The 14,808-nt window shown below is 41.8% G+C and overlaps 1 protein-coding gene across 7 annotated transcripts in view; it reads left to right on the plus strand.

Annotated features, from left to right (window-relative positions):
* BCORL1 (BCL6 corepressor like 1) overlaps nt 1–14,808 on the plus strand; it is a 1,083,397-nt gene that overhangs the window by 261,679 nt on the left and 806,910 nt on the right. For 5 of the 7 annotated variants that reach the window (XM_044057522.1, XM_044057520.1, XM_044057526.1 and 2 more), the window contains one exon: nt 61–154. The exons of 1 other annotated variant lie outside the window; for it this stretch is intronic. In XM_044057522.1, coding sequence (XP_043913457.1) covers nt 61–154 — 94 coding nt within the window. The remainder of the gene's footprint in view (nt 1–60; nt 155–14,808) is intronic. One more of the 7 variants, XM_044057524.1, reaches the window with a different exon arrangement.

The raw sequence follows: 14,808 nt of genomic DNA on the forward strand, positions 1-14,808 counted from the left end.
CAGCTTTTTTATTTTTTCTATGTCTTTCTTTTCTTTCTCTCTCTCTCTCTGCCTTTACAGTAGAAGAGCATCACTTACAGAGGATAATCTAAAGAAAAGCATTTTACAGCTCCATAGCTCCACAGAATGTTGTGTTAAAAGTAACGGTAGCAAGGTAAGACATCAAATTCTAATTGGTCTTTGATGTACGCAAACACATGTCTTTTGGATCTTAGGCACGTCTCCATTTTGTGTCACAGAACCAGCACCAGTATTTTTTTCTTCAGTATTAAACATTGATGTTGTCAATTTTCATTTTATCCATGACATACGGGTTCAGTTCCGAAATCAGAACTGACTTGGCTGTTGCTACAGCTTGCACTGACCATAAAACTCTTGAGTTTCGCCTCTATCCATAATTTCTCTCGCCCTATTACCTCAGATCTCGTTTGCCACTTTTTCCAGACAGACACGTTCACCAGAGCTCTCCTCTTGCTGGCTATGCCCATGCCAAAAAACAACTCTCAGCTAGACTCAGCTCTCCTTACTTTTCCCCCTCTGTTTTACTATCCAGCCTGTACTCTAATTTCCTTATCTGTTGCCTAACTCTGTTACCTTACCTACCCAGTCACCCTCCTCTCTTTCTATACCTTCCTCACCAACTCTCCTGTACTATTTCATTCATGTCTTTCTTCTCTGCTAGTGTCCTCTTCAATTCAGATCCAAGATACCTATTGCAATATAGTTCATACTATGACGTATATTTTATACTGTTTGATTTCTTTGCCAATCCATGCCTATTACTGCTACTATATTGCTTGCTAGTTAGATTTTAAACTGAAAACCCATGCCTACTATTAATGTATTATCTGCTAGTTTAGTTTCTGTAAGTGTTAAGTTTCTGTAACTGAAATAGTTTCTGTAATTTAAATTGCATTTTTTCCTGTATTTTTCTGTATTTTACGTATTTTTTTCCTTAATACTGTTATGTGGAGTTTTTCTCTCTGGGCCTTCACTGAAAATGGGCTCTCCTAGGCCCAGTGGACTTTCCCGGTAAACAAATGCAATAAATAAATAAATATTCTTTCAAGTTTCCACCTTTTTTCTGTGGTTATTTCCTTATCTTAACTCTGTCACCACTTTCACTGTTCCTCTATCCTTCAATTATTGATCACTCTCCCCTTTCCGTAAACTCCGGTGTGTTCTCTACTTTCATTGCTGATAGCCCTCTTCTGTACATCATTGTTGATAGTTTGTTTCTTTCTTTCTCTCGTTTTCTCCTCTTTATATACAAATAAATTGCTTTCCTGTTTAGATCTGATGTTGTATCCATTTCATTATTCATCATGACAGGGTCTTGGATCTGATATCTGATCTGATCCATCAACTTTACAGAGCAGATTCAAGGTTCGACCTCTTCCCACTCTCTCTTTTGTTGCATTTAACATTCTACCTTAAATGAAGGCAAGACATTTCTTCCTCTCTTTCAGTGGTATTTATTACACACATGTGGGAGCCTCATGGAAAGTACCACAGAGACTCCCTAAACAAAGGAATGCTTAAGCTTATATGCTGGTGATACTGCTGACAGTACAAAAATATAAACTAGACCAATTAAATTAGTACAAAAGACAATTAACCAATCAGTGGTTTACCCATAGGCTTAAAGCAGTTCACATTACTGCATCTCTAGGCAGAGAAATAAAATCGGATGCACTTCCATGTAAGGCACATTTCCTGCTTTCATGCAGGCTCCTGTTTTTCAGTACTTTTCTACTCTTCACAGTTTACTCAGAGTTCGAAGTACAAAGTCCATCTCAATGCATACAGATTGTCACATACTCAATTTCTTTAAGCACATACTTTGGCCATTCATATTCTACAATCCCCTGTTTAATGCTGTGTAAGCATCAACATTTAGTCGATCATACATTTGCCCTAAGTCTAACATAACCATGTGGCTGGTTCCTTCAACATTGTCACACATTTTTATTTCATCATCCATATTCATAACTGCAGGCATATAAAACTTTGGAACCTTTTTAGTAGTCTTAAAAGACATTAATTTAAAAATCAGTGCTTTGATCAAAAACACAAGAAGAAAAGCAGTGAGAGCTAATACTGCTGTTAATAAAATTAACTTCAATAGTCCACCTCCCCAACCTGAGAACAGGCTGGTTAACCATGCCCACGTTGAGTTATCGGCCTCCTTGGCCTTAGAGAGCTCAGAGACTCTCTGAATGAGTTCAAGATGACTTTCAATTTCATGCTGATTGTCAGGAATAAATGTACAACACTCCTCCTGGATTAAAGCGCAAGTTCCACCTTTCACCACTAGGGTGAAATCAAGAGCCATACGGTTTTGGAGAACTACAGCTCTCAAAGCAGTCAGTTCATCAGTCACTAGTTCTAAAGCAGAAAATGTGGCCTTGCTTAATACTTCAAGCAATTTAGACAGTTTTCTCAGTTCCCAAATTGATTTTACTGCTCTGTATGCTGGAATTATACCAGCCCACAATATGACGTCTTCACCCAAGTCCATATGAGATAATCCTTTGGTGCCAGCATGAGCTAAGTCATGATGATAAATCCATGAAGCGTCAATTTGGCCTACTGGATTGGCAGGCTTTTTAACCTCTCGAGCATTCCAAATTTTTCCTCAAGGTAAAGCAGGTGTATGTCGGATGGCTGGGACTAAATAACCTAAGAAACAGCTACCAGACCAGTTTCCTGGTAGCTATTTATAGGCTCTTCTACCACACACAAAGTAGCAATTTTCCACCTTAGTGGTGATATTACTATTTATATAACCTTGTTCAGAATGAAACACCTTCTTATCGATCAATCCCAGCTGTTGGTATAGGACGGACTTATTTCTTACCTCTTCGTATGTTTTATGCACCAGTTCACAAAATGAATCGTAGGTTGTGTTACAGTAGGAGTAGTTATTACTACACCTGCAGGGAACTGTCACATTACAAAAACTCCGTCCTACCTTGACTTTACCAAATTTCTGAAAACACAAAGTTCCATTTTGACGGTTAAACAGATATAATGCTATCCTGTCTTTTGAAGTGTCCTAGATCAGATTCGTCCAGGTTTCATTAGCCCCTAAAGGGACTGTACTTAGTATCAATCCCCCATGTAACAAAGAGATTAATCCAGCAGCGAGTAATAATGATGCTACAACTGGGCAAGCTGATCAGGGAGCGAGGAGGAAGGTCATTGTTACGACGGCACAAATTCATCATGAAGAACGAAATGGTTTAGGAGATTCTTTGCCGGGGGATTTTTTACAACAGTACAACATAGACTTTCCATTGCCGATGAAAACGTATGGTTTCAAGTCCAACAGAGAACAGTCGAGAGGGAGAAACACTACGAGGGGCAAGAGGAAATGGGAACAACCACAAAAAAATCAGATGAGTATAAAAAAGGCATTCCTGAACAACAAAAGAACTTAGTGTTGAATTTATCTAAATTTTCATTGAATGACTATCATTTATCTGTTTTATGTAAAGGGCTATCGTTTATCCCTACGAGTTTCTCCTGCTATGCAGAAGTTATTTTGGACATTAAGATGTTTGCCAGAAATTTAAACTTGAAACTTTTGTACAAAGATAATACAGATGCCAACAGTAAATGTGTAAGGTTTTCTAAACCCAGCTCTTTCATACCCAATAGTAATGTTTTAGTCAATGCTTTTGAGAAATTGTGTATACGAGATATATATGAGGCTAATGTTAAACAGGGATTTAAGCCACACAATAATTTAAAGCAGAATATGACACGACAGGAAAGAGAAGCGTTATTAGAATTAGAAAGGAATGAACAAATTATTGTGAGACCAGCAGACAAAGGGGGTCTTATAGTGGTGTTAGATAGAGATAGTTATAAAAATAGTATATCTGCCAGTCTAAAGAATGACTCTTCCTACGAAATAATAGGAGCTGAACAGGTATCAAGTTATATTTCAAGATTACGTATGGTATTGGAAGGGCTATTTACAAATGGCATGATAGATGAGAAACATTTGGAATATTTTTTGGTACATAAACCCACTATACCCATATTGCAAGACCTTCCAAAAGTGCATAAATCAGTTGTCAACCCTCCAATGAGACCTATTGTCTCCAGCAGAGGTTGGTGTACTGAACCAGTCTCTATTTTTGTAGAGAAACACTTGAGACCTGTTTTAGACAGCAACAAGTATGTTCTCAAAGACACGGAATACTTTTTAAGGGATTTATATGAGTTTGTTGAAGAGTATGATTCCAACATAATGTTTGTCACATTAGATGTCGTGTCCTTATTTACTGTCATTCCGAATGTAATAGGATTGGTAGCAGTGAAGGACTTTTTAGAGGTGTATACGGAATATACACCAGAGAAGATACGTCTGTTACTCACATTGTTGGGGTTGGTTTTAGAGCACAATTTTTTTTATTTGATGAGCAGTTCTACAAGCAATGCAGCGGCGTAGCTATGGGCACATCTTGTGCCAATAGCTACGCCAATGCAGTTATGGTCAAATGGGAAGATTCATATATTTTGAATGGTCCTTATATTCATTTACTCCCTTTTTACCGTAGATTTGTAGATGATGTCTTCATTGTGTGGGGAGGCAATGAACAGCAGTTATCTGATTTTTTAGAATTCATAAACATGAGCACATCGTTTTTACAATTTACACATAGGTCATCAAGAAATAACATGGATTTCTTGGATGTGGAGATAGTTAAAGGTATTGAAGGTGGTGTGTATACCAAACAATACAGGAAGGACTGCCATGTAAATCATTTATTGCATAGGAGCAGCGCGCATCCACCACATATTTTTAAAAATGTAATAACCAATCAAGTAATGAGAGCCTCCAGGCTTAATGTGAGAGAAGAGGACTTCAGCAAGGAAGTGGAGAAAGTGATGGTGTATTTGGGAGACAGGGGATACAATGATAATACTCTTAGGAAATATGTACATAAGCAGTAGGTAGGAGAAAAGATCAAGCCATGCCATTTTTTTCAAGGAAGTTTAATCATGGAAGTGAAAGACAAGAGGCATCCACTAATTATAAACTTAGGATGTCCTTGAAATACACCGCTGATGTACACAAGTACACTAAAATAGTTAAGAAACATTGGCAAATTTTGCTGACTGATCATGAGGTAGCTGGCTTGGTGGACACAGTACCCAGATTTAGTTTCAGGAACAATAGATCTCTGAAGAGGAGACTCTGTTATCCGAGAGATGGGCAGATGAGCAATGGTAGAGGAGGGACGAGACCTTGTGGCAGTTGCAATTGGTGCCAATATATAGACACTAGTGATCGCTTTTACCACCCAGATTTGGATCGAGATTTTCATTTTGACATTAGAGCTGACTGTCTGAGCCGACATGTTGTTTATTTAGCCAATTGCTGTGTATGTGCCAAATTCTATGTTGGGAAGACAGATAGGAGTTTAAAGGAACGTATCAGAGAGCATGTATATAATATTAAGAAGGGTAATAAGGTGAATGCTTTAGCCAGACTTGTTATAAATACTGATATGACCCACATTTTTAGATTCAGAGTCATAGCCCTGTTGCAGGAGAATATAAGAAGGGGAGATATCTGCAACAGGACAGAAAGTGTAGAAGCCATGTGGATAACTAAATTGATGGGTACAGAAGGGCATGGCCTAAATGAATGTATTCCCCTAAGACTGAAACTTAAAATGAGGCCTCTTCGCAGATAAAGTCATAGGTTTATGTATATGTGTTTTTTTATATATGAAACTTTGACATATGAATTATTTATTTGTTTATTTGTATTTATTTGTTTTTTGTAGGTTAGGAATTGGTTATTAAAATATACTATTTATTGATATATAGTGTTTATATATTTATATGTGTTTATTTAGGAATGAACAAACTATTTTCTGTCATCGTAATTTTTATCATTGTCTTGTATAAATATTGTTTTTTACATCTAGTTAGTAAGAACATAATTCATGTTAGTTTAGCTTTAAAGGATTTGCTTTAGTGATGCTTAGTCATATGACTTCAGACATGTGATATGCAGTGAGTATATAGGTGTGTCTGTTATAAGTGCTTTGTTACACCTGAAGAAGCTAGATTGTGAAAGCGCTTGTGTTTTGCACTCAGTAAAGGCCTATCCTGGATTTTACAGCTGTCTGCGTCTCTGTTTTATTTTGCATTATTTGTCTACAGTTCTTTGGAGACGTTTCAGTGGGTGTTCTCTTTTTGGCAGGTTGTTTTTTGTTCTTTATTCAGGTTGGAAAACATACTTTGCAGTGTGGTTTTTATTCACTAGAGGCATCTTGCAGGGTTGCTGTCACTGGGTCTGTACTTAGAAGGCATGCTTGGCTTAAGGAGCAATCTTTGCCAGATCATGTTAAAGCTAAATTGCTGGATGCTCCCTTTAATCAGGACCACCTGTTTGGCAACAAAGCAGAAGAAGTTCTTAAAAAGATGGAGGAAAAAGCTAAATCTATGCAAACTGTTAAAGATTTCCTACAAGCACAGCCTCTAAGATTTAGCAGGTATTGGCCCTCTAAGAATTGGTCCTTTCCTGCCTCTTCCAGGCCTTCTCAGTCCAAACCTAGAACCAGCAGAACACCCAGGTTTCAGTCCCAAGGTACGCACAGGACTAAGCAGTGGGGGCTCCCACATCCAAATCAGGAAGTAGTAAGTCTCCCCCCTATGGTAAGCTGTCTCAATGACTTAATTTTAAAACTTCCAAGCACTTCTCAACTGACTGCTCCTTTAGGGGGAAAGATTGCTCTGCAGGCCAAAAACTGGGAACTCATTACCCAGGACAAATGGCTTTTAAATATAGTTTCCCAAGGATACAGATTCACTTCCAATCGTTACCAATCGCAAACGGTTGGCCAGATCTACCCCTAAATTAGTGGGCAGAGGCTCAAAAGCAAGTACTATCTCTTAAGCATAAAGACTATTCACACTGTACCAGAAGAGGAAAAGGGACAAGGTTTCTACTCAAGCCTTTTCCTGGTACCCAGAGAAGACAACTCATGGCATCCTATCCTGGACCTTTCTATCCTAAAACACCTTTTTGGTGATTCCAAAATTCAAGATGCTAATTCTTCACCAGTTGCTTCCTATGCTAGGCAAGGATGCCTGGTTGGCAACACTGGATTTAAAGGAAGCCTACCTGCACATCCCAATCGGGGAATCTTGCAGAAGATACCTACACTTCAAAGCAGGCTACATGCACTATCAGTTCTCTGCACTGCCCTTTGGCTTATCTACTGTGCCCAGGGTATTCACAAAGTGCCTAGCTCCAGTCATTGCATTTTGCAGGCAAAGAAATATTCAAATATACCAATACCTGGACGATTGTCTAATTCAGGCAGAAAGCCAGGACATGCTTTTGAACCATCTGGCATGTGTACAAAAGGTACTAACTTGTCTTGGGTACACCATAAACGAAAATAAATCACATTGTGTACCCTATATTCCTGGGAGCAAGCTTGAACAGAACTGCCCAGATGGCTTTCCTCACGCCAGAGAAACAAATTCATTTGACAACTTACTTCAAACTAATGGCCACAAAAACCCTGCTATCTGCAAGGCAAATACTGCAAGCCTTGGGGTTCATGGCCTCCTGCATTCTACTAATTCCATATGCAAGACTGCGTATGAGGAAACTACAATGGTCTCTAAAAAGCCTAGGGTGTCAACATTCTCAAGATCTAGAAGCAATGATTCTTATCATACCTTGTCTACAGTTAGAGTTCCTTTGGTGGGCAGAGGCGTGCCACCAGAACAAGGGACTGCCATTCTCACTCTATCCCCTGCCGCCCAAATCCTAACAACAGATGCATCAGACTGTACATGGGGGGCTCACTTAGCAGGGAAGTGCATTGTGGGCAAATGGAACCCAAGTCAAATGCACCTGCATATCGATCAAAAAGAAATGTTAGCTGTACAGAATGCTCTGACAGCCTTTAAGGACCACATTCTTCCAGGGAAATTAATGGTAAGGACGGACAACACCACTGTTATGTGGTACATAAACAAGAAAGGGGGAACCCTCTCATACCCTCTCTGCAGACTAGCTATGGCTCTGTCGAACACAGCCTTGAGCTACCAAATACACCTACAAGCTCATTTCCTGCCAGGAAAAGCTAAATACACTGGCAGATGAACTAAGCAGACATCTCATGGACCCACACAAGTGGAGACTGGAACCAAAGATATTCAACATGTTGAGAAACAAATGGGGGAGCCCAGATATAGACCTATTTGCCTCCCCCCAGAACTACCAATTGGAAAAATTCTGCACACGGAGACCCACAAACAAGCTTGGAAAGTGGATGCCCTGTCCTTCACCTGGAAAAACCTGTCAGCTTATGCCTTTCCCCCTCTGTTTCTCCTCTCCAAGGTACTACTAAAGATCAAACAGGACAAACCAAGGATGATACTGATTGCACCAGACTGGCCACCCCAACACTGGTACCCCCTTTTGTGCAGTGTGTCACTGCTGGCACCATGGCACCTGCCTCAGACCCCTGCCCTGCTGTCCCAGAAGGAGGGCCAGATTCTGCACCCACAGCTTCAAACCTTGAACCTGGCAGCCTGGCTAATCACCTGATCTCTCCGTTACCATCCCTCAGTAAGCAAGTGTTGGATGTCATTCTGGAGGCAAGGAGGCCTAGTACTTGAAAATCCTATGTTGAAAAAGGGAAAAGATTCTGTTCCTGGAACAAAACTCAGGAGATGGGCACAGCAGTGCCCAGTTTACCTCAGATTCTTCAATACTTAACTGAGATGCTTCACAAGGGTCTTTCCTTTTCCTCCATCAAAATTCATGCCTCAGCAATTTCAGCTCATTACAACACAGAACAACCCCTCTTCTGTCATCCATTGCTGAAGCAGTTCCTCAGAGTGGCTAAAAACCTAAGACCACCCAGAAGAACCCCTAGCCTAGCCTGGGACCTTAACTTTGTATTGGAAAAACTCACTCTACCTCCTTCTGAGCCAGCTGCAAATGCAGAGTTGAAATTCCTTTCTTGGAAAACAGCATTCCTTTTAACCATCACTTCAGCAAGTAGGGTGTCTGAATTACAGGCCCTCATGGCAGTGGAGCCTTTCATCATTTTTCATGCGGACAGGGTGTCCCCCAGAACCAATCCTTCCTTCATGCCTAGGGTGATATCCGGTGTGGCCCTTAACTAGTCCATTCATTTGCCAACCTTCTTTTCTAATCCACAGAACAAAGGGAAATGAATACTGCACTCCTTACATGTGCACAGACAACTTATATTTTATTTGGACAGGACTAAACCTCTCAGGAAATCTGAACAGCTGCTGGTTGCATTTGCTGCAGGATAGGCCATTGCATTAATTTCTGCTATAAGCACCATGGAAAACCTGCCCCACCGGGGATGAGATCACATTCAACTTAGGGCTGCGTCTACCTCTACAGCCTTTCTCAGAGGTGTCCCTACCAGAGACATCCTAGAAGCTGCTATCTGGAGTTCTGTACATACCTTCACCAAGCATTACCATTTGCCAATTTTCTCTAAATCCAGAGCTGGCTTTGCTACTGCAGTCTTTCAGGGCCTTATAGCTGGTCCTAATGTTATCTAATTTCCTCCTCCCATCCTTAGCTTTGGGAATCTATCCAAATGTGATGACTGCAACAGTGAAACACAAAGATCATAGTACAGTAGTGTACACTTATCATAAATGTAGATGTTTGAGTGTATTCACTGTTGCAGTCCTAGTTACCCTCCCTCCAGCTCCTTGACTTCTATTGGCTATACTTCTATTCTTGCTTACTATGCTTAAAGCTTTTTGGTGTATTTGCTTTTTTTGGAGGTGTAACCTGGTATATATAATTTTTTCCCATTATGGGGGCACCTGACACCTGGGGCAAGAAAAAACTGATGTAATGGTGTCAGCTGCATGCTTTATACCCCTGACTACCTGACTTCATAGAAGATGAGACAGCAACTGACGCAGAACCCAAGACTTTGATAATCAGGCCAACTGAGGGGTACTGCAAGCAGATAACCCAAATGTGATGACTGCAACAGTGAATACACTCAAACATCTACAATTATGGTAAGTGTACACAACTGTACTTTTTACCTGTTCCTCCAGGGTCCCTTACTAGCTTGGTCCCTGTGGTTTCAGACCAGAGCGGGTCCCACCTTCAAGAGGTCGGCGCCGGGTCCCTGCGGAAGGGTTCTCGTCCATTTCTTTTCCAGATAAGTCCCTTTTCTTAGGGGCAACGGTCTTTGACAGCTCAGAGCTGGTACTGTCCAAGAGGCCTAGGACCAGGGTGGGCTCTGCTCCCCCTGGAGTCCTTCGGCCTTCCAGGTGGTAGAGCAGACTTTCTCCAATTCTGGAGTAGCATCCTACCCCCTTCTGTGATCCTCACAGAGTATCAGTGTCAGGTGCTCTGAGCCCATTCATCCTGTCCAGGGCCAGACTTCCCGTGAAAATCTTCAGGCATCTAAAATCACAGGGGTTCCCTTTTCTTCCGAGTCCTGTCTGGAGCCCCTCACGGAAGAGCTGCCTTGGAAGAGATCATGCAAGAGGAGATACTTGGACTCCCCTATGGAGTCCCTCATGGAGGACACAGATTTCGAGGAAGGGGATGGGTTCCCAAGATCTCTGCCAGATGACATCTCTTTTGGGGACATTCTGGAGATGTTGAAGAAAAAAGGCAGTTGTTCTCCCCACCCCCTATCCTCAGAGGAGTTTGTGTTTCTGAAGGCATTCGGAACAGGCCCATGTACTTCCTGGGTCCCCCCCCCCCTCCCCATGGACGAGCTGGTTGATCTCATCACACGCAGGGCATGGAAGGAACCTGACACTGTGGAATCAGTTCATAAGAAAGCAGACAAGATGTTCTTTGTGTTTCACTGTTGCAGTCATCACACTTGGGTTATCTGCCTGCAGGTAGCCTACAGTCAGCCCGAATATCAGGGACTTAGTATTTCTGCGTCGGATGCTGTCACTTCTTCTATGACATCAGGTTGTCAGGAGTATAAAAACAGGCAGCCGACGCCATTACATCAGTCTTTCTTGCCGAGGAGGAGCCCAAAGCAGAAGCAATTTGCAAGTGCCGATCGGCCGCTACCTGAATTTTTCATTTTCGAGTTGAATAATCCTGAAGTCATCTGAAGCTAAGCACTCCGTTGGGGATCCTTTTTTCTTGCTCTAACTGATGTCAGAAAAAGTTAACAATTGTCTTGCCTGTGGAAAGCAAATACCTCACAGAGATTTTCATTCATACTGCATCACCTGTTTAGGCTCAGACCACGAAGTCCCTCGCTGTTGGTTTTGTGCCTTGTTTAACGCTCAAACCATTTGTCGTCGGGCTATCTTTGTCGCTAAATTTTTTTGCTCTCGATCTCCGTATTCTAAAATGGCTTTGGTAAGCCATCCGACTACCGATCTTCCAAAAAAACATAAGGATAAAGACAGAGACAGACCACATAGGTACAAAACTGCCGCCGACACCTCCGTTAAGCTGGTTGCCAGTCCACCGGTAATCAGTGAGATGCCTTTGCAGCCCCTGATGCCCGCTTCTGTGGATTCGCAGGCCTCTGCTGAGACCCATTCGGAGTCAGTATGCCGCAAGATGCTTCTTTGACTTTGGAACCAGTGGATGTCTCTACCTTAGATGGGTCTGGAGCTGCTGTGCAGGCACCGGCATCTGAGGGAGTTTTTCATCCAACCAATATTCGAATCAAACCAATGACTTCATTTTTAACCAAAACTACCGAGTTTCTTAGGCCCAGAGTACACACCATGCTTAGAAAACCAATGACCAAAGCGCATGCTCAGGCACCCATGCCACAAAAACAAATACTTAGAATGGCTGAAGACCTTATTATGCTGATTAGGGGAAGCCATCCTTCCCCTGCTAACAGACAAAAAATCCAGTCCCCCTTCAGTTTCTACAGACCAGGAGTCCGATGCCTCTGACTTTTCTGATTATAAAGACATGCCCTTATCTGCCTGTGAGGATTCAGAAGCAGAGGAATCCATTCTCTCTGCCTCCCCTCCAGAGGATTTTTCTTTTGGTGTAACCTTACATACTTTAAGAGAGCATTTCCATTGGGAATGCCAAGACTATCCTCAGTCCAAAAAGAGACTCAGAGAATTTTTAGAGTTGCCTCAGCACAGGCCTTTAGCTATACCCCCTGTCCTGGATGTTGTGGATGATGTTTTCTTGGAATCTAGTCCTACTCCAGACACTTTACCTCCGGCCCCTAGGAAACCTGACAGGTACTACAGAGTACCTGATTCTCACAAGTTTCTTTTCAAGAATCCTACTGCTGACCCAGAGATCATTTCCCAGGGACCTAAAGGTTTTAAGGCTACTACAGCCAAAAATCCTACCCCTTCGGATAGGGATTTCAGATCTTTGGACAGATGGGGTAAGAAGGTATATACCTCAGCAACTCTTGCTATCAGGGCATTGAATTTCCAGTTTCACATGCTGAAATACCAGCAACATATCATGGAACTTGTTAAACAAAAAATGGTAATTTTTCCAGATTGTGCAGAAAATAAAGAATTGCAGGAGCTTATGCACTTTGTAAACCAAGTTAGTAAGCGTACTTTACAGTGTGGCTTTGATGCCCTAGAAGCATCTTGCATGGCAGCTGTTACTGGTTCTGTACTGAGAAGACATGCTTGGCTGAAGGAGCAGACCTTGCCAGATCATGTCAAATCAAAATGACTAGACGCTCCTTTAAATAAGGACAGTTTGTTTGGCACCAAAGCAGATGTTCTTAAAAAGATGGGAGAAAAGGCTAAATCTATGCAAACTGTTAAAGAATTCCTTCAAGTGCAACCACCTAGATTCAGTAGGCATTGTCCTTCAAAACACTGGTCCTTTCCAGCCCCCTCCAGGTCTTCCCAAACAAGACCCAGGGGAAACAGACCAGCCAGACTACAGTCTCAGGGTATGCAGAGATCTAAGCAATGGAGTGTCCCCACCCCTAAAGCAGGGAGTGGTAAGCCACCTCCTTATGGAAAAAGCTCACAATAACTTCTCAACTCTACTTCCCAGCCCTGCCCAACTGTTTGTGCCCCTCTGAGGAAAACTTGCTCTTCATGCAAAAAACTGGATGTCCGTCACTCAGGACCAATGGGTTTCCAGACCTGCCTCCAAACCAGTGGGCAGAGGCTCAAACCAAGTACTTTTTCTGCTCAATATCAGAGCTATTCAGCATGTTCCAGTAGAACAGAGGGGTCAAGGATTTTACTCCAGACTATTCCTGGTACCCAGGAAAGAGGGCTCTTGGCGCCCAATCCTGGATCTTTCAATTCTCAACACCTTCCTGATGGTTCCAAAATTCAATATGCTAACCCTGCAACAGCTTCTCCCTATGTTAGCCAAGGATGCCTGGTTAGTCACCCTAGACTTAAAAGAAGCCTATCTGCGCATCCCCATAAGGGAGCCATGTAGGAAATGTCTACGTTTCAGGGTGGGGCCTATGCATGATCAGTTCTCTGCATTTCCCTTTGGCTTATTTACTGCGCCCAGGGTATTCACAAAATGCCTGTTCCAGCCATTGCATACTGCAGGCAGAGAAATATCCAAATTTACCTGTATTTGAACGACTGCCTGATTCAGGCGGACAGCCAGGAGTTGCTGCTTCAGCACCTGACATTTGTAAAAAACCTTCTCACTTCATTGAGGTACACCATCAATGAAAAAAATCACAACTGGTACCCAGTCAAAAGATTGTATTCCTGGGAACAAGCTTGGACACAACTTCCCAGATGGCATTCCTCACTTCAGAAAAACAGGTGCATCTGACAGACTACTTCAAACAAATGGTCACCAGAACACAGCTATCTGCAAGAAAAATACTGCAAGCCCTAGGGTTTATGGTCTCATGCATTCTGCTAATTCTATATGCTAGACTGCATATGAGGAAACTTCAGTGGTACATAAAAAGTCTTTGGTGCCAACATTCTCAGGACCCTGGAAACTGTCATTCCTATCATACCTTGTCTAAGGATATAGTAAAAATGAAAAAAAAGCTTCCACCACAACGAGAAGTACACTGAAAAATTTTGTTAGGATACAAGCTTTAATAAAACGAAGAAATAAAAAGCACAAATTGTGCTGTTCAGATTGCAGGTCAAACAGGATAAATGCTTTCAGTTAAAAAAACTTCTTCAGATCCTACCAAGAAGTTGTTGCCTTTCACACAGACTGTATTGAAGGACACTGGTCAGTTGCTGGAGAGATTGTATGAAAGAATGGAGCAAGAAAGCTCCACAGACAACTTCATTTTGGTGACGATGGACGTTAATAATTTATTCACTTGCATACCCAACAATCTAAGAATAGAAGCAGTAAGGGATTTTGCCTCTCACTCTGAATTCAGCATGGATGTGAATCTAGTCTGCAGCCTGCTGAAATTGGTCCTGGAGAGCAATGTGTTCCTCTATAGTGAGAGCTATTATTGGCAGAAATAGGGGGTAGCCATGGGCACCCTCTGTGCAAACAGCTATGCCAATATAGTTCTAGCTGAATGGGAAAGGCAATGGGGAATGGATGTGAAAAATGAATGGAAGGAATGCATCATCTTTTACAATAGGTTTGTGGATGATGTTATATTCCTATGGAAGGGCAGTATGCAGTGCCTTAATAATTTTGTTAGCTATTTAACAAATACGACCAGCTTTTTAAGGTTCGAAGTGAGGACGTCAGTAAGTGAGATTGAGTTCTTAGACGTGAGAAGCTCAATGAATAATAGCAAAGGAATTGGCACCACTATATTCAGGAAATCACAATGGAGGAACCATTTGCTGTATTATAATAGC

Source organism: Protopterus annectens, chromosome 15.part0 (assembly GCF_019279795.1).
Source record: "Protopterus annectens isolate FY-2018-M chromosome 15.part0, PAN1.0, whole genome shotgun sequence".
Classification (NCBI taxonomy): domain Eukaryota; kingdom Metazoa; phylum Chordata; order Ceratodontiformes; family Protopteridae; genus Protopterus; species Protopterus annectens.